Source organism: Lepidochelys olivacea (genome assembly GCF_965140295.1).
Source record: "Lepidochelys olivacea isolate rLepOli2 genome assembly, chromosome: 9".
Lineage (NCBI taxonomy): Eukaryota > Metazoa > Chordata > Testudines > Cheloniidae > Lepidochelys > Lepidochelys olivacea.
Window position 1 is genome coordinate 16713914 of NC_140419.1, and position 27056 is coordinate 16740969.

Sequence of the window (27056 nt, forward strand, 5' to 3'; positions counted from 1 at the left end):
CAAAATTGGCTTGCCTTTGATCTTTACTAAAGTAGATATTATTGGGTATAAAAACTGAAAGAACATGACAGCACGTTTCAAATTTCATTATCTACTCACCCACACTTTTATGCAGTTCTGTGCTAGTTTTTAAGTCGATTTTTTCCTGCTCTTCAAGAGAGAGCTCTGGATAGGAGGCAGCTTTTTTGTGTTTGACACTATTGAATGGTTTCTGTGACTGTCCAGGTAAAGATTTAATTACTTCTGAAATCTTGACTGCTGTTTTTGTAGCTTCTTTACATTGCAATGTAAGGGATACATTTGGAGCAACCACTTTATCACACATGTAAAGGTAATGGCTGAAAGAGTAGAATAGCAAAATTAACAAAAAAACCCTAAGATTTAACAAATGTGAATTAAAGCAGCAGTAAGTTATATTTAAGATGATTTCAAATATTAAATGTTTCATAAGTATAAAAAATTTGCAAGAGAAAATAAATGAATGCCAGAGGATGTTGTGAAGGTCAAGACTATAAAAAGGATTCAAAAAAGAATAAATTAATGGAGGATAGGTCCATCTATGGCTATTAGCCAGGATCAGCAGGGATGGTGTCCCTAGCCTCTGTTTGCCAGAAGTTGGGAATGGGCGACAAGGAATAGATCACTTGTTCTGTTCAGTCCCTCTGGGGCGCCTGGCATTGGCCACTGTTGGACGATGGGATACTGGGCTAGATGGACCCTTGGTCTGACCCCGCATGGCCGTTCTTATGTTCCCTTTTAAATTGTTCTTGTATAATAGAAAGCATAACTATCTACTGAATCTTTATGCAGTGATTACATAATCTAGGATCTTCAGAACCAAATCAAGTGGAGGAATCCAATTTTCAGTTGATTACTTTAACATGATGTACAAATTACTCATTGGATACAAAAGATAAAATTAAAACTATAAAGGCACTTATGCATGTTAAATGACCATTTTAATTTCTCAAGTATTAATCTGAGGATTCAAATGTTCGATATGGACATTCCATAAAAGATTCTTCTTTTAAAAACTGGGTTCACAGTCTCTAGACTGTTACAAGACACCTTAGAACTCTTACAACTCTTACATTAACAGTATGTCACTGTAATAAGTTGTTAAAGAAGATTACCAAGGTGAAATCAGCAGTTGCACTCAGAGATTAATCATATTCCTTACTCAGTTAACTAAGTGGGCTGTTAAAAGGGTCGTTTCTTCTCTGAAAATTATTTTTGAGAGCCAGATTTATTTACAATGCATTGCTGGAATCTCCCAAACTACTTCATTCAGTACCAAAAAGAAATTTATATTAATCACCAGTACATCAGTCACACAGCAAATATATTCTTTCACAGAAAGAATTCACATTTTCAGTTCAGAAGAAAACTTCTTCCCATCAATCTTAATGATTAGGTCTTGTGCAATGTTCCCTCTAATTTTTTACATCCATTTGTGGAATGAATTTTGTTATGTGCACCAATATGGAGGTGATGTGGGGCAAGGGTGGGGCCAAGGGGTTTGGAGTGTGGGAGGGGGCTCGGGGCTGGGTTAGATAGTTGGGTGCGGGGAGGGCTCTGGCTGGGGGTGGTGGGGCTGAGGATGAGGGGTTTGGGGTGCGGAAGGGGGCTCAGGGCTAGAGCAAAGGGTTGGAGTACAGGGGGGTGAAGGCTGCCCTGGGGCTGTAGTGGGGAGAGAGGACTCCACCCAGTTCTCTCTCACTGCAGCGGCCCAGGGCTGGGGAAAAGTACCTCTCCCCAGTTGCAGCAGCTCCAGGGCTGGGAGAGAGGCACCTCTCCCTGCCGCAGCCCTGCACATCCCCTACCTCTCTCTTCTCCAGTCCAGGCCCCTGTGGCTGCGTGCCTGCATGGCCCTTGATAGCCTGCTGCGTGGCCGTGCAGCTTAGAGGGAACTTAGGTCTGGTGTATCAGTGCATCACGATACAGAATAGTAGTCAGGGAGGATACCAAAAGAGAAGCTTATACTATTAAAGGTCATGTTTTTCAAAACATTGTGCCTCAGACAAACCAATGTAGAAGTTTTTAAATTTTTGTTTATATTTAAGATTACTGAACAGACAAGATGCTAATAATTCTACTCTCCCACTGGAAATTATGTTCTGACAGGTTTCTAAACAGGAGACAGTAGGAAAGCCACTGGTCTGCATTGATATTATCTGTTAAAAAGATTTAAGTATGAATCTGTACTAAGCACTAATATACCGCCTGCTATGACACACAGAATGTTGCTATGCTATTGGAGCTGTGGCCATTTGAAAGGAAAACAATGCCACACAGTATATTTTCTGTTTCCACCTATTTTCCTTACTGTTTCTCATAGTTGCATATTTTAGAGAAAGCATGCAATGTAAAAACTGCAAATCAGTCAGTCTTGCTCAGAAATAAAAAGTTTAATTAGATAATAATGCAAGCTAACACACTAGTCATACAGTGTTTCGGTATTCTTTTCTTAAATATATAAATGAAACTCTAGATAAAGAAGGTGGGGAACAGAAGAAATAATTTGAAAGAAAATATGTAAAATCACTGAGAATCGTACCTGAACTTCCATGAATTTGATTTTTTAAAGTCCTGTTCAGCATCACCAGTTTTGCCCACTATGTGATTTTATCGCTAGAGCCCTGCAAATCCACAGATATCTGCCTTTTATCTCCGGACCATTTTTGCAGATCATGACTCGGATGTGGATACAAATTTTATATCGGTGCTGGACTCTATTTATCATAAGTCTCACAATACTTGATGTTTGTCTTAAAGCTCAAGCTCCTGGAGTCAAGTGATTATGTGAGTGAGTATCTCAGCTTTCATTTTAAAAAGTAAGCCTGGAAATGTGAACCAAGCATACCCTAAAGCTAAGAAACCAGAAGACAAGTAAGAACCCCAAATTCATGACTTTTTTTTTCAATAATGATTTTTAAGCCAATTGCATGATCTTCTGGAGCTTGACTTTAAATTTTTGAACATTTGGGGTTGGCAATACTACTGACATACACCTCTAACTCTGACTGATTTTATTGTATAAGTGCAGGGCTCATCACAACAGATTTGAAGGAAAATGACACATGGGAGGGGAAGGGGGAAATTACAGGGGAATAGAAGGACGCATACTCTACAGCAACTCGATTCAGAGTAACAGCCGTGTTAGTCTGTATTCGCAAAAAGAAAAGGAGTACTTGTGGCACCTTAGAGACTAACCAATTTATTTGAGCATGAGCTTTCGTGAGCTACATCCGATGAAGTGAGCTGTAGCTCACGAAAGCTCATGCTCAAATAAATTGGTTAGTCTCTAAGGTGCCACAAGTACTCCTTTTCTTTCTACAGCAACTGTGGTTCTTTGAGATATTGTAGTCAGCGTGGATCCCACTGCAGAAGTGCATTTGCAAGACTGATTTTTTTTTTAAAATAAATGCATCTACTGAGGCTGCACAAGTGCCCCCTTGTGCTCCCACAGGAGGACAAAAGGGGTGTTGTGGCCACAACCATCCCTGGGTTCCCTTGAAATTCAAAGACTGTGACAATAGGGGATTCCGAAAGTAGGGATGGAGGGCAGGGCCACAGGATCCCCACTAACTACATCATCTCTAAGAACCACAGTTAATGCAGGGCAAGAAATTATTCTTTCTTCTGTGAATTTGTGTCAGTGTGAACCCCATTGTAGGTGACTGGCAAACAGTATCCCTCTGGATAGTGGGATGAGGAATATCACCTACATCAGTCCAACAGAGTTTGTAGTCTCTCTCTCCTGAACTTGGCATTTTAATGCTTTAATGCTTGACAAAAGTCAGTAGGTTAACTCCACATGACCGCCTTGCAGATTTCAGAAACTGGCTGTTAGATGCAGGGACTTCATGTCTGGATATATTATCTCACTGTAATGTTGTGAAACTAGGTCTGGGAAGCCTGGTAGCTGAACAGACATCTGTAGCAGGTCTGTCAGACACAACTACCACTGCCCATAGGGAGCTAAAAGAATGATTGTGGCTCTCTCTCATTTGACTCTGGAAAAGATCCTGGGGATCAGGGGATTAACTGAAAGACCAGATGAAAAAGGAAGGCATGTGGTAACAATCCCAGACTCATGCCACCTCTGGAACAAAACTTCAAGAATTTGGCATTGTTCTTGGTGGTGAACAGGTCTATCATGGGAAGTGCCCAGGGACTAGTCTCTATGACAGACCTCTACAGCAACCACTCATGACTAGTCTCAAACTGTCTTCTCAGCAAGTCCACCAGCTTATTGCTGACACTCAGGAAGTGAAGAACCACAGAGGCTAGCCTGATGGCTCAGAGGTCTAAGACATTTACATAGTATGCCATGTCTGCTAGGGACGATGTCCCTTGCATTTGTACGTGGTTCCGGTGGGCTCCCCATTCTATTCCTGATGCATCAGTGATTAAGTCCTTGTCAGAGAGGGGACTGAGAATCGTACCTCTCCTCATACACTGTTGAGTTCTAGCCAGTATCCTAGTTCTGCAACAACATGATGTGACAACAACATCTTTCTGTCCATCCAGCATATCAGAGAGTAGACTGACATAAGCCAGAGTTACAGAAGCCACAGAAGAAGTCAAATAAGCAGCGTCATGTATGTGCATGTTGACATATGGCCCAACCCTCCATGGCAGGCCAGTATCATTGTAGCCAAGCTTGATTTTTATCTTGAGTAGTAGTAATTGCAATAACAGGAATTTGTCCTCGAGAAGGTGCACTCTCTCTTACCTGTAATTGATCATAATTCCCATGAACTCTATCATCTGTGATGGAATGAGAGATGATTTTTCAGTACTTCACTATGAGGCTCATCTGAGCAAACAGAGTGCATATTCAAGGTTTATCATCATCCCCTGCTGGGACCTGTCTCTGATCAGCTAATAGTCCAGGTAAGGACAGACATGGATGCCCTGTCTTCTTGGTGCGCCACTACCACCGCTAGGCATTTTGTGAAGATTCTTGGTGCTGTGGACAGTCTGAATGGCAGTAGTTGTATTAGTAGAGATCTGGCACTACTGTGAACCTCAAGTAGTTTCTGTGGGCCAGGTTGATGGCTATGTGAAAGTACATATCCTGTAAGTCGAAAGCCATGAACCAGTCTTGTGCCTGAAGAGATGGAATGATGGAGGTAAGTGTTACCATCTTGCATATGAGGCCGTGTATGTATTTGTTCAATCCTACAACTTTGGATCCTGAACGATCAACCCCTTTTCTTCTTTGGGATATGGAAATATTGGGAGTAGAGACTTCTTCTACTATATCCTAGAAGTGGTACCTCTGTGGCAGTGTTCCTTCTAATTTTTTAAGTCTATGTGTGGAATAAATTTTGTTATGTGCACCAATATGGAGGTGATGTGTGGTGGGGGTGGGGCCGAGGGGTTCAGAGTGTGGGAGGGGGTTCAGTGCTGGGGCAGACGGTGGGGTGCAGGTGGGTGAGGGCTCTGGCTGGGGGGTGCAGGCTCTGGGGTAGGGCTGGGGATGAGGGGACTGGAGTGCGGGAGGGGGCTCAGAGCCAGGGCAGGGGGTTGGTGTGTGGGAGGATGAGGGCTCTAGGGGAGGGGCTCCTCTCCCTAGCTGCGGCAGCTCCAGTGGGCCTGGGCTGGACGAGGGGAGGGGCTCCTCTCCGCGGCAGCTCTGGCGGACCTGGGCTGGGCTAGGCCGGGGGAGGCACTCCGGAGGGGCTGGTCCGAGCGAGGGGCTCCTCTCCCCAGCTGTGGCAGTTCCGGAGGGCCTGGGCTGGGCTGGGGGATAGGCTCCTCTCCCCGAAAGCTCCAGCGGGCCTGGGCCTGGCTGGGGGAGGGGTTCCTCTCCCCAGCTGCAGCAGTTCCAGAGGGCCTGGGCTGGGTGAGGGGTGCCTCTCCCCCCGGCACAGCCCTTTATAGCCTGCTGTGCGGCTGCACAGTTACAGGAAATTTAGCTTTGTGGCTCCTAGACGAAACAATGAGGACACAAGAATGGTCCCTGCAGAGGGATGGGGAAGAAAGGTGGGTGGAGGCAAGGAATAGAAATGGATATAGTAGCCTTCGGCAATGATATCTAGCACCCATTTGTAGGCTGTTATAGCATCCCACGCCCAATGGCAAGGGGTTCCCAAAGGTAGCAATAAGCTCTGGATTGGCTCCAGTGTCATTCTCGACACTCCTATCAAACCTGCTGTCTCTATGACTGCCAGATGTGTGACTAAAGAGGTTGACAATGGGCATCTCTTGGCAGGTACTCAGGCTGTCAAGCTTAAGAATAGGACACCTATTGAGAATAGGACCGTCCTCTACTTCTGGGGCTGGTATTTATGTTTTTCAGGAGGGACTCAGGGTTTAAGTCCCTAATGACCGCAGATAAAGGGAGCACTTTCTCTGTTCTGTGGCTAAAGAGTTCCAACCCTTTAAAGGGCATGTCCCCTATGGTAGTTTATTCCTCTTTTGGTACACCAGATGCTAGAAGCCATGAGGACCGCCTGATCATAATGGCCATGGCCATCGATCTCCCACCCCATGCTGATATCAGCTGTGTCCAAGACCACTTGCAATGACATTCTAGCAACCATTTGACCCTTTACTGATATTTTTTAGTTCCTCCCTATTCTCCTGGGGGATCTTCGGAAGGGAGTGACCCTTTCCCAGGTGAAGAAGTTATTTTGCAAACAGGGCCTGGTAGTTCGCAACCTGGAACTGTGGTGAGGCGGCAAAAGAGTATACTTTGAACCCGAAGCATTCCAGTTTCTTAGGGTCTTTACCTTTAGGTGTATCCTCTGTACCCCGTGTTTGGGTGGGCATAGAAAGATTCAAAGCCCTTCAGGGGTACCTTGTATCTCTTTTCCATTCATTTAGATGTGGGACGAAAAATAGACAGTGTTTGCCAAAGTCCCTTTGCCAGCTCAGCTATACCCTCTTTGAAAGGTAAGCGATCCTGGATGGAGTTGTAGAGCTCAGTATATGAAAAAGTTTGTGGGACTTCCCCTGGATGACTGTGGTTTCAATGTCTAGGATCTCCATGATCTGGGACAAAGGTCCCAGAAAGTCTCAAAATTGACTGCTGGTACTACTGCTTTATCTGACGACAGGAATGATTCCTTAGGTAGCGAGTGAGATTGTTGCTGTCCCTCAGTTGTCACCTGCTCCTGGATGCAGACCTCTGGTTCTGGAGTGAATTGCCTGGCTAATGATACTACTTGGAAGTAAGATGTCCTTTGCACCAATGTATGAGAGAGGCATCTGCTCCGGAACATATCTGACACTGGTCCTCAGTATGGCCAGAATGGCCAAGGTGACATGCTATAAAGTTGCTGGCCAGGTTGAGGATGGTTGTCCCAGTGCCATTCATGGCTTTACAGAGGTGGGACCCAGAATTAGTGGCCTCCAGAACTCTCCCTAGGGTCACTATCCAATAGTAGGGGAGAGAGATCTCTATTCAACATCGGTAAGAATGATTTGGCAATGGAGTATACTTCCTCAAACAGCGGGGCTGTAGAGTGGCATGATTCAAGTGCTAGGAGAGCCTGCGTTGGTCGCTATTTGGAGCAGTGGAGGTCTCCAGTTCCTCTATTTAGGTATAGCTCAAACCCTTGACAGGTTTGGCTACCAGTGCTGAGGTCAATAGTGAGGCCAGCACCAGGACTTCTTTACCACTTGTTACATCAGCTGACTGGCTTTTCTTGTCCAATTTGGGAACCATCAGGAATTTGGAAGCTTTACCTTTGGAGAAGTAGGGTTTTGAGTCCTTTTTGTGAGGGGGTCCAATGTGGTGCTTGGCACAGTGTTTGCACTCCAACCCGCTTTCCCTCTCAGAGTTTCCCTTTGGTGTTAGTGGCACACATGCTGGCCTTGTCAGAGTTGGTGCCAAGGTAATTGGTGCCAAGTCACCATCGTTGAAGTTATCGGTACCAATGTTGTTGGCTCCTTCTTCAATGTATCCTTCTCTTCGAAACCCCAGAGTATGGTGTCTGCTTGAGGAGTGTTAGCAAATTATTTCTTTGGCTCAGGTCAAGCTGTTAGCATCTCTTCTGGGTCATAAGTGACCTGCATGGACTGCTCTAGCAGATGTAACCTGAGCCGAGTATTACTGGACTTGTTAATCCTTGAGGGGAAAGACCAGCACATAGAGCACCTGTCTGGGATGTGGCTCTCTTCTGAGGGGGAAAGGCATAGACTGAGTCCATCCATAAGTGGGATGAGGCCATCACAGGACAAGCAGGGTTTGAACCCTGATAGCTTAGTCTACCATGAAAAGAGGCAGCTGCTGCAAAGCTCCTCACCTAGCCATAACACGGTGTGCCTGGCAGGGGGGAAGAGCATTGCTGTTGGAGTTCTTTTCTTTTCTTTTGGAAATGTCCAATATGAAAAGGTAAAGAAGATGAAGTTCTTCACCCATTTTTGTGAAAAACAGAGGTTTTGAAGCTCTCAAGAGTACTGGTTTGGACACTTGTTAAAATTCGTTTTGCTACCACAGGCAGTAAGAGGAAACCAAGGAAGGTTCATGGCCACTCCATCCTTTATGTCCCTCACTCAGAAACACAAGGAGGCACAGGGTGCATGAGTGGCCCCCATAAACATGACTATTCAAAGGAATCTTATCTCACACACATGAGGCACATGTGCACCTACAGTGCACACATTAACACATACTCAAAGAAAAAACACTTTTTCTGGCTGCTATAAGGACGAAGTGAGTGCTATACTGAAGAAATGTGCTTGGTTTGTGAAATCAGGGAACCAACAAGTGCTATGCTGAAGAAATGTGCTTGGTTTGTGAAATCAGGGAATCGACTAAACAACGGCAGTAGTCAGCATTTTACAGACATGTCATCAGAAGGGTGAGGTTTCACCTTGCTTCAATGTAGAATACAAACTATGGAAAGATTTAGTCCTAGTTACACATGAAAATTATATTTCAATTATGGCATTAATGAGGTGTGTGGCGTTCTACACACACATTAAGTTACAGAGAGGTTAGAATTTAGCATCCATCACAAAGCCATTTTTACTTTGAAAAGTGACTCAGTGTGATTGCACTTTCCAATTTTTTTCCAGTTCAACAATGCTCAAACATCTCTATTAAACAAAACAAAGTTACTATTAAGTGATGTATCATTTGTTTATTAGCATTAAGCATGACAACTTCACTACCTTACACTAAAAAAATCCAGTAGACTTAACTTATCCTTGTGTAATATGCTGCAATTTTCCCATAAAATTTCAGTTAACAAGTAAAGTTATAATTACATTTTAAAACCTAAAATAATCTTTGAATAATTAAAAACTATTAGACTTAACATACACATTTCTGTAGAAGATGTTCAGTTACCTGGGATGGATGAAAGAATGTGACTGAGTAACAGGGTCTGCTTCATGCTTTATAACTGGATACCATTGCTGCAATTCTAGGCTTTGCTGAGGATCTGACTGAAGAAAAAAATAAATAAATAAAACCAATTTAGGATTGTTTTTACTCATCTTTCAACTTCTAAGAAGTCAGCTTTGCTAAAGAGTTAGTAAAAATGTTATTCAATTATTAATGGCATTTATACAATAAACTCATTTTATTTCAAGCTGGGCAGCATAAGGCAGATGGGGGAACAGAGAGAGGAGAAAGGAAATATAGGCCAATGAAGAGCAGCAATGCGGGGCAAGGAAAGCTGCATGACCTCTAATTTGTCCCATCCAACTATGGATAAAGATGAAACTGCATTAAATATAAACATAGAACATTCACTAATGCTTGTTTAAAATTGGCTCAGAGACACAACACAAATGGATTATTTTTCACATATGGCATTTCAGTAACTGATAACTCTTAGACTGAAATATGGCATGCAAAAAGACAGAATGGGTGTCTACACTGCAAATATATACCTTAAAGCTACAGATATTAACTTCTTTATTAAAAGATGCTGCTTATTTATTTTAGAAATGTACTGTATTACACATAATTCAACTTTAACAATATCTATATTAGCTATATATAGAAAGCAAGAGGGAAAAAGTAGTAATGTGCACTTTATCCCCGAGCCAAGTCTACATACTGAACTGCATGGAAAAACTCCTAAAAATCCATACAAAGATTTCATTGGCCTTCCAAATTTCTGCCAGAAGCATACTATAATTATATGTAGTAAAGGGAAGTAGAACCCAGGATTGCTAATGAGGGCAAGGACAGGGCCTATGCTGCAATGAAATGTTCATCTCACTTTACACAGTTGTCACACACTTTATTGCAAAATGAAGTCTACAAAGAAAAAGCAAGAGCAAATTACTCCAATCACACACTAGGGGATTTTACTAGTCATAGATGTTTGTTTATAGAGGAGGGAAAGATTCACCACAATAACATGACTAAACAATGTTATCTTGAAATACTGACATACTTTAGATATTACCAAGGAGTGACATTGTAAAAGCCTTCCTCATTTCATATTTGAAGAGAAATTTTTGTTCATTTTGTTTCAAGAATATGGAGCCTGGGAAACATTCCTTATCAATTTCTGGCAATATTCAATGCTCCACTGTGCAAAAAGCAGTAGTATTACTAGAGAAGAGTCTGATACACACATGAGCAACACATATTTTAACATCTACGAAAATTTTTTTTAAAAGTGTGCACATATATCATCTACCAATATATCACAACTTTACAGTAGGAATCCCAAAAATAAGTTCTCATAACTACATCCTTAGCTGTTGAGAGAATACCTGATTAGATAAGTGTACTTTGCACTTCGCCATGTAGCGTCAAACTTGAACTCTAGCAGACCATGACAGAGAGCAAGCTCCGTAGCCAACAACCCTCCAATCAGAATCTCCAGTACACCAAGTTCAATCTTAGGAACTAAAATCAAGAATGCCCCCTTCTGATCTCAGGACAGGACACTGGGGAGATGTAGGCCGCAAAGGAGCTAGGTCCCAGAATGGTAAAAACTTTTAAAACAATAAATACTGCCTTAAATGTAAAGGATTTGAAATACAGAGAACACATAACTTCCACACAAATGGCCTGAGAAGCTGGATTCCAGTCTATTAGTCAGGTCATTCTGATAATTTAAATACTTTATATTCATTTTTCTACTTATGTAGTAGCTATTGTACAGCATGATTTTTACTTTTACCATTTCTGGATTACATTATCTCCACCTTTTATATCAGATGTTTTAACTTATAGATGACCTTTTATACAATTATGTTATACATTACTATGCTATCAGACCAGTTTTTTTAATGTACATGTTCTCCTTTGTGTCTATTTCACAACTGAATTATTCGAAATACAATGAAAATGTTACTTGGTAAAGCCTCTGGCAAATACATTTAAATATATAATTAAAATATTTCCCTTTTCTCTCACTCACTGTCCAGGTCCAGCCATTCTAAACCAAACTATTAATAACATTTTCAGCCCCTGAGGGAAAGTGTCCATTTAAATATAGACTGTATATGCACATATAATAGTAGTTAATGAATATTTGAATGTACTGTACATAAAAAGACATTATCAAAGCTGGTAAGCCTAAAATTTGACCTCATTTTACTCATGTTTGTAAAAGCTATATAAAAATGATTTTATATAAAACAAATGCTTCCAGGCTCTTTTCTAAAAAGCCCAAAACAAATAAAGTAATTGCCAAAAACTTAATAAAAGTATGCATATAAAATGAAGAAATGTATTTATATTTGTATTATGGTAGCATCTAGGGCCTCAGCCAGGGATCTGAAGACCACTGTGGTAGGTACTGTACAAACAAGTAACTCAGACCCTTTCTGTCTCAAAAAAGCTCACAAGGTAAGACAAGACATAACATATGAATGAAAGACAAATGGCGATGTAATGGTATGGGAAGACAAGGTTTTTGTTTTTGGTTGGTTGTTTTTTGTTGGTTTGTTTTTAAGTACTACTGCAGAGGTAGGATTTAAGGAGAGATTCAGAAGAAAAACTGTTGACTCTGCAGATTGTGACTGGGAGTTTTCCCCATACCTAATGAGCAGTGTGGCGGCACTTGTGGGAAAAGCAGACTAGAGGCAATCAAAACAGAGATCATGGACAGAGCAAAGGTGAAGGTCAACAAGGTAAGATCTTGGTAAGGTGGGGTTAAACAGTCGTTACCTTTAAAATCCTTCATCAGAAGCATAGTCAATGGGAGGGATGCAAAGAGGTAGGGGTCAGGTGGTCAGACCAATGAGCTACTGAAATGATCCTACCAGCATTCTGAATGAACTAAAGGGAGACCAAAGTGGGGATGGGTGAGAAGACAACTGCAGCAGTCAAGGCCAGAGAGGAGGAGATTACAGTGATCAAGGCAAGAGTTTAAGCAGCCTGGATAGACAGGGGTTAGATCTTTGAACTGATACATAAGAAGCGGCAAGATTTAGACACTGCCTATATATGTGGGTCCAGAAATAGGGCTGTGATGACACGTAGGCCACTTGGGCCTTCATGAAAGGAAAGGAAGGCAATGGCTTGGGGGAGATGCCAGCTTGGTTTTGGCTATGATGAGTTTAAGTTACATATGAACAGAAGAACAAGCATACTGGGTCAGACCAATGGTCCATCTAGCCCAGTGTCCTGTCTCTGACAGTGGTCAGTGCCAGATGCTTCTGGTAGTTGGAGGTTTAAGGACACCCGGAGCATGGGGTTGCATTTCTGACCATCCTGGTTAATAGCCACTGATGGACCTATCCTCCATTAACTTATCTAATTCTTTTTTGAACCGTTATACTTTTGGACTTCACAACATCCCACGTCAATGAGTTCCACAGGTTGACTGTACCCTGTGTGAAAAAATATTTCCTTGTTTTAAATTGTATTAATTTCATTGGATGACCACTAATTCTTGTGTTATGTGAAAGGGTAAATAACACTTCCCTAATCACTTTCTCCATACCATTCATAATTTTATAGACCTCTATCATATCTCCCCTTAGTTGTCTCTTTTCTGTGATGAACAGTCCCAGTCTTTTTACTATCGCCTCAAACTGAAACTGTTCCACACCCTAATAATTTTCATTGCTTGTCTCTGAAACTTTTTCACTTCTAATATATCTTTTTTGAGATGGGGGACCAGAACCACATGCAACATATAAGGTGAAGGTGTACCATGGATTTATGTAGTAACATTATGATATTTTCTGTCTTAGTATCTATCCCTTTCCTAACATTGTTAGCTTTTTTGACTGCCACTGCACATTTAGCAGATCTTTTCAGGGACCTATCCACAATGACTGCAAGATTTCTTTGATGAGTGGTAACAGCTAATTTAGAGCTCAACATTTTGTATGTATAGCTAGGATTATTTTTTCCAAAGTGTATTACTTTGCATTTATCAACATTGAATTTCATCTACCATTTTGTCACCCAGTTTAGTGAGATCTCTTTGTAACTCTTCAAAGTCAGCTTTTGACTTAACGATCTTGAATAATTTTGTATTACCTGAAAATTTTGCCACCTCACTGTTCATCCCCTTTTCCAGATTATTTATGCTGAACAGCACTGGTCCCAATATATATTTTGGAGGGCCCTTTTATTTACCCCTTCCATTGCTATAGCAAGTATCTATGCTACAGCAGCATACCTGCTGTACTGCAGCTGTGCTACTGTAGCATTTGTAGTGTACACGTGCCCTTGAAGAGATTATTAGAGAGTTTAGTGAGAGCAGTTTCAATGGAATGGAGAGTGGAAATTGGATTGTGGAGAGTCAAGAACCGAGCTGAATGAAAGTCAATACATCAGCTGTAGACAGTCAATTCAGTTAGCTTGGAGGTGAAGGGGAAAAGGGAAATAATATTGGTGAAACAGGTCGGATCGAGGGGGTTTTATTTTTTAAGATAGGTGAGATCAAAGCATACTTGTATTGTGAGGGGAATGAAACTGGACAGTGAAAAGTTCAGAAGAAAAGTGAGGCAACTCAGGGTCTGGAAGTGGCAGTGCTCAAGGAGCTTGATTTTATTACTTTCAATTCTTTATTCAGTAATTTTTAAAACTGAGTTTGTGTTATTGTTTTCCTGTTCTGCAGGTGCACTATGCTTCATTCTCTTTTGTTTCCCTTTAGCAGCAAGAAATAGGAGTTCTGAGAAGAATTCTGTTGGGGTGAACAAGAAAAGACAACACAAACTGAATACTGCCTCTGCTACCCTCAGATCTGCTCTGAGCACGTGGGTTTCATGGACTGGACACAGCAGAAACCACCTGAAGATCGCCCTTGTTACTTTTGGGCCTGCGCATAACCAGCTTGAGAAGTGACAGAGCCAGTGCTTTAGGCTGTCAAAACCGTCACTGAGAGATAGAAGGCATATTTGTACTTTTGCAGGTGTTATACCAGTGTGTGGCACTGCAATGAGAGAGTGATGCAGTGGTTAATCATTCTAGGAGCAAGCACACCACTGACCATACTATGAACATCTGTGCACGCTTAGTAATAATTGTATGTGCGGAAGGAGAATTTGTTACAGGCATGTTATAATGTTAAAATGTCAAAATTCTCTATTGGCTTATTAATACTGTCACGTTACTGTTGTAAAGTGGGCAGCCCCTGGGTCCCTACACTGATAGTTTCTCAGAACTTGTTTCCAAGGGGTGCCAACTACTTGTAACATTCATGACCATCTGCTTCTCCCTTGAATTGGATGGCAAAACTTGCACCCACTTTAATGGGTGTATGATTAGGCCCGTAGCTTGCAAATGGACAAGTAAATGCTTCAAAGAACACAATATATCCCAACAGGAAGAGGGAAGCATTTCAAAACCTCAAAGTTTAAACTCTCTCTACAGCAAAATTAATAGTTGCACACAAACATCATTGAAACCAGTGCCTCAAACAATCTCCTATCTTCACCCATTACTTACCCTCACTTCTCCTCCAAATCTCTTATAACCCACTTCTTCAAGCACTAATAATTCCTTCACTAGGACTGTTTAATGTTTTGGCTAATAATTGTATTATTCAAATTATGAGCTCTTTGTGGCACAGACTAGCTTTATGTTTGTGAAGCAATGTATAGACTTATAGCAATACTATTTGCATATTTTTATTACAAGTCCCTCCATAGTAGCTCAAAGTGCTGGCATAAAGAATTGTTAGATTGCTTAAAAAACCATTTATGGCATATCTATATTATATATAACCTGTTTAATGAAGAAAAAAATTACCAAAGTCTTCTGTTTTTAAATAGTATCTTATCAATGCAACATTACATTAATTGAAAAATCATGGTATGCTAGTGGGTGCTTGGTAAGCTAACAAACTCGCTTTAACTGACACAAACAGAATTAAAGCTGACGCTCCATTCTGAGGCTCCCTCCTGCTTTGCTTAGCCATGGCAACACACACTACATAGAACATCACACAAAATTGGTAACTGAAATGAGAAAAGTAGCGCAGTGTTTCCATGATGGCTCTAAAGTTCCTAGCTTTTGCCAGTTTAAAGAAAAAGAAACCTACCTTTTAGATTAACAGTTTTTTGGCAAGTTTCCTACCACCATAAAAACCCCAACACAAAAGGAATATTCACTACTGCTTTGTATTATCTATGCTAAAGATCTATAGTGGCCTTAACTTATACTTGGTTTGATACCTACTCATATTGATAAAAATGAACATACTTCTAAAAATAAATATTTCATCTTTGATCCAGAAGTTTTTCAAGAGTAGTTGAACTTACTTTGGAGTGAATTCTTTTCTGATTTTTCATGCTAAACTTCTCCTTCATTTCCTCCAAAAGATGTTTCAGTTTTCTCTCCTCTGAAGTGCCTAAATATTTTTGGTTAACATGAAGATAACAATGCCACTTGGCTGATTCAAAGCCCCAGTGGCAGGTCCTCTTGTCAGGGGATCTATGCGAATGCATCACAAATGTCTGGGGTGAAAACATTCCGTAGCACTCCAAACACTGGATACACGGAGCATCCGGCTGAAGATAAAATTGAGGTGCAAACAAACCCTGGCACTTGCCCAAGCATTCATGCTCTACTTCGAAGGCACTGCCAGTCTCTTTCAATTGGACCAATGCGTTTTTTGCAGGAGGCAGAGTGCCATTTTGAGGAAAAGTGCGAGGACGTAGTAAAGCATTGCATAGTCTTTGAGCATCAGTCAGTGTTATCAACCCACAGGATGGGGCATTAAATGGAAGGATCCCCAAAACCTTCAGGATATGAAGCTGGTCGGAAGTGCACCTCGAGCAGTATATATACAGTTCATCGCACACTGTATTAATTTGCTGTAGTGAAAAGTCTCGGAGCACTGAATTCAACACTTGAGGCAAACAGAGTCTTTTTTCCCCTCCAACTTTAAAACAAGAAATAGATTCTCCCTCCAATATACTCTGAGTGAGCTCTGTGGAACTGTCTGAAGGAATGAGCAGTGGACTAGGAAGTATCTGTGGTGATGAAAGAGGCACGAAGACAGTGGGTGACATGCTTTCCTGGGAATAACGAGCTGAAAAAGCTGCTGGTCCACCCAGTGAACTCTGGCTGCTTAAATGGAACTGTGCCAATGTGTGTTTCAAACCAGGATTTAAATTCAAAGACTCAGATAGTGTAGTACTGTTCGGTTTGGCATTTTCTCCATCAGACTCCATGGGAGTGTCTTCATATTCATCCATGTTTTCCTTCTTTATTGTTGGCATCTTATTTACTACAGCTTGTACTTTGCTATTTACATGCTTTTCTGTCATTACTTTTTTTACTGGTGGACTGCCATCTTCTTGGACTTCACTCTCTTTTTGGTCAGAAACTGGACTTACAGAGAAATCCGTTTGTGGACTTTCCATCACTGAACTGCAGAATTTTAAATAAATAAATTTGAAATGTGCATCTTCCTAGTTGTGTTTGTTTTGTTTTTCTTAAAGACACACCAATTTCCAACTATTTTAATTATATCATGCCCAGCAAATGTTGTGCCACCTCCTTATAGAGGTTAAAAGATTAAATCCTTGCAAGAGCTACAAATGTAACCCGTTTTGCATGTAACAGCATAAAATTAAAGGGTGGAAGGGTTAACAAGAGGTTTTTTGGGGGGTTTAAAAATATTTGTTGAGTTCTCTTTTATTAAATGGACAGCACAATGTACATACAAAAGAGTATAGTTTCATACCCCTACACCACTATATACAGATCATTCTAATAAATTAATCTAGTAGAAAAATTGGGGTTTGGTGATCAAAACCAGACTTCTTTTTGCAAGTTTTTCTTTTAAAAAACATACTGACTTTTCTTATATGTTTGCATTTAAGTATTAAAATACAAAAATGCTCACTTGTTTTCACTGAGCAGTGGTGGTCTTAATGCAAATCTTCCAAAAGATAATTTCAGTTGGGTGTACAATTTACGCAGCACATCCCTCTCAACTCACAGGATCCAACACAGAGCTTAGTCACTTTATTTATTGTGCAGCCAAGTTTAAATCACACCTCTAGTGTTGGAGAAATGTATTATGGTAATTCAGTGATAAATCCACGAATTAAAGGCTGATCCAGGTTTGCTGGTGGAAACTAAACATCCCTACAAGGTCGGCATCAGTAAAAATTATCCTAGCATGCGTCAGTTTTCCTACCCTAAATTACTGACAATGAAAATAAGATCCAGGCCATCTGCAAGATTCATTGTTTGGGCTAATAATACAAATCTTTGTCAATCCTTTTATATAACCTGTAAAAAGAGGAAAAGATCAGTAATCATCATTCAAATTTATTTGAAGAATACAATCTTTATCTAAAACAGTCTCTCATCTTGAAATGGATTCAATATACCAAGGTAGGGATATGTTCCCTAAATAACTCTAATTTGCAGAGAACTTTGATTTAAAATCATAAACCCTATTATGGCAGCTGCAATGTAACTCATTCAGAGTGCTGCAAACATGTGGCAAAGGGGACACAGAGGGGAATCACCTATTCCCTCACCCTATTCAATGCTCTGTAAACCCCAGGGACAGAATCCAAAAAAAAAAAGGGGGATTACCACATCTCTCTTCCATGCACTGCAAAGTAGGAGAAGATTAACACAGGGAAAGGGGACAACTAGCCCCTCTTTCTTTGAATATGTATATGAAATGAAAGTATTTTCTCCTAACCTCAGCCTTCACACTTTTTACATTCAGTGCCATCCAAACAAATCCAACATAACTAAACTGAAACAGCCTAGACCCTTTCCCACACCAGACGCCATGCAACACTCACCACTACTGCTTTCTCTGAGCCAAACTGTACTTATGTGTTTTTCCACAGCTCACATGCGCTGTATTCTCCCTTAGATTAACATCCCCTCCCCCATAATTTCCTCTGACATACTGACCCTTCCTGGAATAACCCCAACACTCACCACCATCCCGTCTCTCTCACACTCCACCCAGACTCGCCTCCCCCTCCCGCCCATGACTCACCTCCACCTCAGTCTATATCACTCTCTCAACCATTACCCACGCTCTCCTCTGACAAGACTCCATCAAACACAGGACTTACCCTTTTCTCCTCCTTTCCACAGACACCCCAAATACTGAAGTGATCCCGCATTCAAACCTACCACTGACTCTCCCAACCCCCTGCCAATTCTCGTGTAGCCCCCCGAAATCCCACCTCTCAACGGCACACCTCACACACAACTTCTCCCCGGCCCAATCCACACACACACACACAAACCCACCTCACACAAACCCCACCACGCAACTCTTCACCACCCCACCCCCAGGACACACACACACACACAACACCCCCCTCCCAACTAGGAACAATTCCCTTCATTCAGTGACTCCCCACATTATGACCCCCGCTCCTCATGGGGTCCCCCCTTCCCCGAACGCACACCCAACCACGAAATAACACCCCTCCCTCCCCCACTAAGCCCCATCCCCCACAGACACTCCCCCAGTTTAGGGATAATGCTCCCACCCCCACCGACGCCTATGGACTAAACCCCCAGCCTCCACAGACACTCCTTCACCGCAGGCATAATCAGCCCCTCTCCACACAATCCCCTGGGTTCGCCCCCTTCCCCCAGACACTCCGACCCCTCTCACGAATACCCTCCCCTCCCCTCCCCTGGGTTCGCCCCCTTCCCCCCCAGACGCTCCGACCCCCTCTCACGAACAGCCTCCCCTCCCCCCCTCCGCCGCGCACACTCCTCCTACCCCCGGCTGCGCCCCCCAGCCTCCTCCCGCCACCCCCGGGGCGCTCTGCCCTCCGCCTCTGTGGCAGGTCCCCTCACCCCGCCGCCCGGCGGCTCACCCGGCATCGTGGGGTCTCCGACACCCCAACAGTAGAGCAGAAGCCGCGCACGCACCGCCCACTCGTGACCTCACTGCGGAGACGGCGGCGCGCGGGCACCAACCCGGCGGGCGCGCGCCCTCGCCTCCAGCCCCGCCTACTGTCTGGGGTAGCGCCGCGGTTGCGGCGAGCGGCTCCCCCTCCCCCTCCCGCGAAAAGCTGGTGGAATGAAGCCAGGGGCTCCTCCTCCCTCCTCTCCACACGGAGAGCTCCCGTCCCACTGCGCAGCGCTTTCCCCCCGGGCACCCCCACGCGCCCATAAGGCCTTCTCGCCCCCTTCCGTGACCCCACGTTCCCCCAGGGAGCGCGCCGCGCCCCCAGGGCCCTTCCTTGAGAGAACCCTACGCTCCTCCAGGGACCCACCCCACTTCCGTGAGTGACCTCAGCTCTCCCCCCCGCTCCCCCCCCGAGACCCAGCCGCCTTTCGTGAGTACCCTCAACGCTCCTACGGGGATCCCCCCCCCTTGTGAGAAAAATCCCCACGATCTCACAGGGACCCCCCAACCCATCAGAGGGACCACACCCCCTTCTGAGACCCCCACGCTCGCACAGACACCCTTCCCCTCCTTCACAGAAACCTCCCCCTTCCATGAGAGAGCCCCATGCTCCCCCCGAGGCCCCACCTCTACTGTGAGGAACCCCCAGCCTCCCACAGGGACTCCTCATCCCTCAAGGGTCTCTCAGGGGTTCCTGCCACACGGTGAATCTATCCCCCACAGCAGCCTTCTGCTCCCCTCCTCCTTCGCTCCCAGAGACCCCAGCCTCTTCTCACCCCAGGCCTCCCACTGCCCAGTGAGCCCTGACCTCCACAGAGACCCCCTTCTCCCACAGCCAGCTCTACCCTCACTCAGAGGCCCCTCACCCCAAAGAGACGCTCTCAACCCTCCCCCACCCAGAAACTCACCTCACAGGTATCCCACTTCTCAGCAAGAGCTCTGTCTGCACCCCCAAGGGAGACCTTCTCCCACAGAGAGTCCCTTCCCCCAGGTGTTTCCCTCCAGAGAGTCCACCTTCCCACAGAGAGCCTGTTCCTACTTCACCATAGTCTCCCCACCCAGATACCTTCCCTCTGACTCCTAAACAAAGCCCATCTCCTTCCCCACTGCCCATGGCAACAAGCCCCCAAGAAGCCCTTCCAGGGCCCTCCTCACAGATGCTTCCCCTCCACCAAAATGACCCCCTCCTTACTTTCCCCACACATACAATGCAGCTCCCCATTTCTTCCATTGTGAGACAAACATGGAGACCTGGGTGAAGGACTGGAATCTGGGGTGAGCCTGGGCTGTTACAGCAGGGATAAGAGGGAGAGAAGAGAGAACGCAGGGGAAATCAAATCGGTATCTTAGATGTCTGTATACTAATGCAAGGAGTATGGGGAATAAGCAGAAAGAACTAGACATGCTAGTCAATGAACATGAATGACATAGTTGACGTCTCAGAGAGTTGGTGGGATAATATACATGACTGGAATATTTGGTATAGAAGGGTACAGCTTGCCCAGGAAGGATAGGCGGGGGAAAAAAGAGAGGAGGTGTTGCCTTATATATAAAAAATGTATACACTTGGACTGAGGGTGAGATGGAAATAGGAGACACTTGTTGAAAAGTCTCTGGGTAAGCATAAAAGGTAAAAAATAAGGGTGATGTCATGGTAGGGGTCTACTACAGACCACCTACCCAGGAAGAGGAGGTGGATGAGGCTTTTTATAAGTGACTAACAAAATCATCCAAAGCACAGAACTTGGCGGTGATGGAGGACTTCAACTATGTAGACAGCTGTTGGCAAAATAATACTGCAGGGCACAGATTATCCAACCAAGTTCTTGGAATGTATTGGAGACAATTTTTTATTTCAGAAGGTAGGGAAAGCCACTCAGGAAGAAGCTGTTCTATACTTGATTTTAACAAATAAGTGAGAATTTGAAAGTGGAAGGCAGCTTAGGTAAAAGTAATCATGAAATGATAGAGTTCATTATTCTAAGGCAGGGGTCGGCAGCCTTTCAGAAGTGGTGTGCTGAGTCTTCATTTATTCACTCTAATTTAAGGTTTCATGTGCCAGTAATACATTTTAACGTTTTTAGAAAGTCTCCCTCTATAGGTATATATTATGTAACTAAACTATTGTTGTATGTAAAGTAAACAAGGTTTTAAAAATGTTTAAGAAGCTTCATTTAAAATTAAATTAAAATGCAGATCTTATCAGTTTAGTGCAGTGGTTCTTAACCTGGGGTGCGAGACATGCGAGATTTTTTTTAGAAGGTAAATCATCGAAAACACAAATTAAGCACAGGCACATAATTACAACTACTTTGTTTCATCAAACCTATGTATTTATTAACATTATACATTTTTTAATGATTACTGTAATATACAAAGTTTTTAAGTTTTCAAGTTTTTAAGCTAATTGTAGTGTAATTTTTTATAAGGGGTGAGAGAACATATTTTGAGAACTCCAGACCATCAGCGGGCTGAGCGGGGCCAGGTGTAGTGTATTAAATTGCTCCCCATAGGAACGTGCTATTTACAGTGTACTACTTACGGCGGCCAGTCCTGGTGCTCTAAGCGGCATGGTAAGGGGATGGGGAACTGGGGTGGTTGGATAGGCGTGGGAGTCCCGGGGGGCCTGTCAGGGTTCGGGGGTGTGGATAGGGGTTGGGGCAGTCAGGGGACAGGGAGCAGGGGGGCTTGGATGGCGGGTGGGGTCCTGGGGGGTGGTTAAGGGTAGGGGGTCCCGGGAGGGGGTGGTCAGGAGACAAGGAGGGGTGGGGTTGGATGGGTGGAGGGTTCTGAGGGGGGCAGTCAGGGAGCAGGGGGTCCTGGGAGGGGGTGGTCAGGGGACAAGGAGCCGGGGGGGGGATGTTGGATGGGTCAGGGGTTATGAGGGGGGCAGTCAGGGGGCGAGAACTGGGCCAGCTGTTTGGGGAGGTGCAGCCTTCCCTACTGCGGTGTACTGTATTAAATTTCTCCCCGTAGGAGTGTGCTACTTACGGTGTACTACTTACGGCTGCCAGTCCTGGTGCTCCGCAAGTAGCACATTCCTATGGGGAGAAATTTAATACACTACACGGGTGGACAGAACCCCAGACCGGCGGTGGACTGAAAGGCTCAGCCTGCCACCGATCTGGGGTTCCGTCCACCGGCTCCTGCCAGCTGGGGTCCCAGCCGCCGGCCCCGCTCAGCCTGCTGCTGGCCTGGGGTTCCGTTCATCCAGTCCGGCAGCGGGCTGGGCGGGGGCAGTGGCCGGGACCCCAACTGGCAGAAGCGTGCCAGTAAAAATCGGCTTACATGCCACCTTTGGCACACGTGCTGCAGGTTGCCGACCCCTGTTCTAAGGTGGTAGGAGGGAAAACAGCACAATAAAGAAAATGGATTTCAAGAAGGCAGACATAGAAAACTGGTAGGTAAGATTTCTTGGGAAGCAAGTCTACGGGAAAAACAGTTCAGGAGTTCACAGTTTTTCAAAGACAAAAGGGCACAAGAGCAAACTATAGGAAAGATAGGAAGTACGGCAAGAGACCTCCCTGGCTTAACCAGGAGATCTTCAATGATTCTCAAAAGAGAATCTTACAAAAAGTGGAAACTAGGTCAAAATACAAAAGATGAATATAAACAAATAAGTACATAAGGACAAAATTAGAAAGACTAAGGCACAAAACAAGATTAAACTAGCTAGAGATATACAAAGTAACAAGAAAATATTCTACAAATACATGAGAAGCAAGAGGAAAACTAAGGACATGGTAGGCCTATTACTCAACAAGGGGGGGAAACAATAACAGAAAATGTGGAAATGGCAGAAGTGCCAAATGACTTTTTTGTTTCAGTTTTCACCAAAAATTTTAGTAGCAATTGGACATATAATTTAATGAATGCCAGAAAATAGGGAAAGAATACTTTAAAAATTACTTAGGGATAGTATACACTAGAAGTGCTACATTGGCACAGCTGCACTGAAGCAGCTGCGCCGCTGTAGTGCTTCTGGTGATGACACTCTATGCTGATGGGAGAGAGCCCTCCTGTCAGCATAATTACTGCACCTCTGCAAGAGCTGGAAGCTATGTCGGCAGGAGAGCATCTCCCGCCAACATAGCACTCGTGTGGACAGCGCTTAGGTTGTTGTAACTTGCGTTGCTCAGGAAGGTGGCTTTTTCACACCCCTGACTGACATAAGTTATATCAACATAAGCAGTAGTGTAGACCTGTCATTAAACAAAGTTAGATTTTTTTCAAGTCACCAGGGCCTGATGAAATACATCCTAGAATACTCAAGGAGCTGACTGAGGAGATATTTGAGCCATTAGCAATTATCTTCAAAAAGTAATGGAAGATGGGTGAGATTCCAGAGGATTGGGAAAGGGCAAATATAGTGCCAATCTATGAAAAGGGGAATAAGGACAACCCAGGGAATTACAGATCAGTCGTCTTAACTTCAGTACCTGGAAAGATAATGAAGCAAATAATTAAGCAACCAATTTTCAGACGTCTAGGAGATAATAAGGTGATAAGTAACAGTCAGCATGGATTTGTAAAGAAAAAGTAGTGTCAAATGAACCTAATAGCTTTCTTTGACAGGATAACAAGCCTTGTGGATTGGGGGAAGCGGTAGATGTGGTATATCTTGACTTTAGTAAGGTTTTTGATATTGTCTTGCATGACCTCATAAACACACCAGGGAAATACAACCTTGATGGAGCTACTATAAGGTGGGTGCATAACTGGTTGGAAAACCATTCCCAGAGAGTAGTTATCTATAGTTCACAGTCAAGCTGGAAGGGCAGTTTTCAAGTACATAAAAGGTTGTTAGAAGGGGGAGGGAGAAAAATTGTTCTCTTTTACCTCTGAGGATAGGACAAAAAGCAATAGGCTAGAATTGCAATAAGAGAGGTTTAGGAAAAACTTCCTGTCAGGGTGGTTAAGCACTGGAATAAATTACCTAGGGAGGTTGTGGAATCTCCATCATTGGAGATTTTTAAGAGCAGGTTAGACAACCCTCTGTTAGGGTTTAGATTGGGGTGGCCAACCTGTGGCTCCAGAGCTGCATGCTGCTCTTCAGAGGTTAATATGTGGCTCCTTGCATAGGCGATGACTCAGAGGCTGGAGCTACAGATGCTAACTTTCCAATTTGCTGTGGAGTGCTCATTGCTCAACCCCCTGCTCTGCCTGAGGGCCTGCCACCACTCCACCCCTTCCCCCGAGTCAGCCATGCCCTTGCTCCTTCCATCCCACCATCAACCTCAGCCTGGTCCAGTCCACACAAGAGATCCACTTCCTGGACACTACAGTGCTAATAAACAATGGTCACATAAACACCACCCTATACCGGAAACCTACTGACCGCTATTCCTACCTACATGCCTCCAGCTTTCACCCTGACCACACCACACGATCCATCGTCTACAGCCAAGCTCTGCGATACAACCGCATTTGCTCCAACCCCTCAGACAGAGAAAAACAGAGAAAAAAGATCTCTGTCAAGCTTTCTTACAACTACAATACCCACCTGCGGAAGTGAAGAAACAGATTGATAGAGCCAGAAGAGTTCCCAGAAGTTACCTACTACAGGACAGGCCTAACAAAGAAAATAACAGAACGCCACTAGCCGTCACCTTCAGCCCCCAACTAAAACCCCTCCAACGCATTATTAAGGATCTACAACCTTTCCTGAAGGATGACCCAACACTCTCACAAATCTTGGGAGACAGGCCAGTCCTTGCCTACAGACAGCCCCGCAACCTGAAGCAAATACTCACCAGCAACCACATACCACACAACAGAACCACTAACCCAAGAACTTATCCTTGCAACAAAGCCCGTTGCCAACTGTGCCCACATATCTATTCAGGGGACACCGTCACAGGGCCTAATAACATCAGCCACACTATCAGAGGCTCGTTCACCTGCACATCCACCAATGTGATATATGCCATCATGTGCCAGCAATGCCCCTCTGCCATGTACATTGGTCAAACTGGACAGTCTCTACGTAAAAGAATAAATGGACACAAATCAGATGTCAAGAATTATAACATTCATAAACCAGTCGGAGAACACTTCAATCTGTCTGGTCACGCAATCACAGACATGAAGGTCGCTATCTTAAAACAAAAAAACTTCAAATCCAGACTCCTGCGAGTAACTGCTGAATTGGAATTCATTTGCAAATTGGATACTGTTAATTTAGGCTTAAATAGAGACTGGGAGTGGCTAAGTCATTATGCAAGGTAGCCTATTTCCCCTTGTTTTTTCCTACCCCCCCCCACCCCAGATGTTCTGGTTAAACTTGGATTTAAACTTGGAGAGTGGTCAGTTTGGATGAGCTATTGCCAGCAGGAGAGTGAGTTTGTGTGTGTGTGTGTCCCGGGGAGGAAATGGGGGGTGGTGAGAGAGCCTGGATTTGTGCTGGACATGGCCCACCTTGATTACCATGCACATTGTAGGGAGAGTGGTCATTTTGGATGAGCTATTACCAGCAGGAGAGTGAGTTTGTATGTGTATGGGGGTGGGGGGGTGAGAAAACCTAGATTTGTGCTGGAAATGGCCCACCTTGATTATCATGCACATTGTAGGGAGAGTGGTCACTTTGGATGAGCTATTACCAGCAGGAGAGTGAGTTTGTGTGTAGGAGGGTGGAGGGTGAGAAAACCTGGATTTGTGCTGGAAATGGCCCAACTTGATGATCACTTTAGATAAGCTATTACCAGCAGGACAGTGGGGTGGGAGGAGGTATTGTTTCATGATCTCTGTGTGTATATAATATCTGCTGCAGTTTCCACGGTATGCATCCGATGAAGTGAGCTGTAGCTCACGAAAGCTTATGCTCAAATAAATTGGTTTGTCTCTAAGGTGCCACAAGTACTCCTTTTCTTTTTGCGAATACAGACTAACACGGCTGTTACTCTGAAACCTGTCGTTTTGTTCAGAGTTATGAATAACCTCCATTCCTGAGGTAATTCATAACTCTGAGGTTCTACTGTACAATATTTTGATTTCCTTGGCTGCAGGATGGAAATTACTGACTCCCCTGTTAAGACCTGTCACAGTTTAACCCTGCCATACGTAGCCCCTCTATCTTATCACATTGTCAACCACCCATTTACTCCACCAATTGTGCCAACCTTTGATAAACCTTCAGGTCCATTTGTCCCTTTCTTCTACAAGAGCTGGAATCACAAAGGGATTTAGGCACCTAACTGCCATTTTAGCTAAGTCCAAAATATAGATCCTCAAAATCCTTGTTCAGCTGCTGCCTGACCCTAAATGTAGGTGCCCACATTTCTGTTGGTGTGCGTATGCAAAGCCACCTCACTCCCAATGTTACTGGTGTGCTTGGTGGCCTAATGTATGCCTGAGTTCCTGGGGGATTTGCAAACAAGATGTGACCTTGCCTATTTGCTTGCAGAGCCTGGTTTGGTAGGAGTTCTCAGACATGCCTAACCTGCACAAAACACAGCCAAGGAGGAGAAGGTACTTTCCTTGTACCCAATAGTTGAATGGTTAGCACACTTGTTTGTGATGTGGGAGACCTAGGTACAAATCTCTATGCTTCTATGCAGGGACTTGAATACATGTGTCCTAACTCCCAGATAAGTGCCTTAACTATGGGGCTATAAGGTATTCTGGGGAGGGGCTCTCTCAATCTCCTGTTGAAGTTGTTCCACCTTGCATGGCAACTTAAATTCCTATGAATTGTGCACTTAGCTAGTGTGTTCACAAATATGTGTATATTGCTGTCACTTCCTCTAGTTTTGTATGTTAAAACACCCCACTTGTTGCATCTGATCTTAAGCTTAAGAACCTAAGAATGTAAGA

At 43.8% G+C, this 27056-nt stretch overlaps 1 protein-coding gene across 2 annotated transcripts in view; it reads right to left on the bottom strand.

The window, feature by feature from the left end:
• SKIL (SKI like proto-oncogene) overlaps nucleotides 1–19315 on the bottom strand; it is a 29846-nt gene extending 10531 nt beyond the window's left edge. Inside the window, exons 1-5 of one of the 2 annotated variants that reach the window (XM_084638895.1) lie at nucleotides 19210–19300; nucleotides 17244–17635; nucleotides 15652–16765; nucleotides 9311–9408; nucleotides 100–338 (exon numbers count right to left, since the gene is read on the bottom strand). In XM_084638895.1, coding sequence (XP_084495021.1) covers nucleotides 100–338; nucleotides 9311–9408; nucleotides 15652–16758 — 1444 coding nt within the window. In that variant the 5' untranslated portion in view covers nucleotides 16759–16765; nucleotides 17244–17635; nucleotides 19210–19300. Of the gene's footprint in view, nucleotides 1–99; nucleotides 339–9310; nucleotides 9409–15651; nucleotides 16766–17243; nucleotides 17636–19209 lie in introns of both variants that reach the window. The other variant, XM_084638896.1, reaches the window with a different exon arrangement.
• Nucleotides 19316–27056: the final 7741 nt, after the last annotated feature.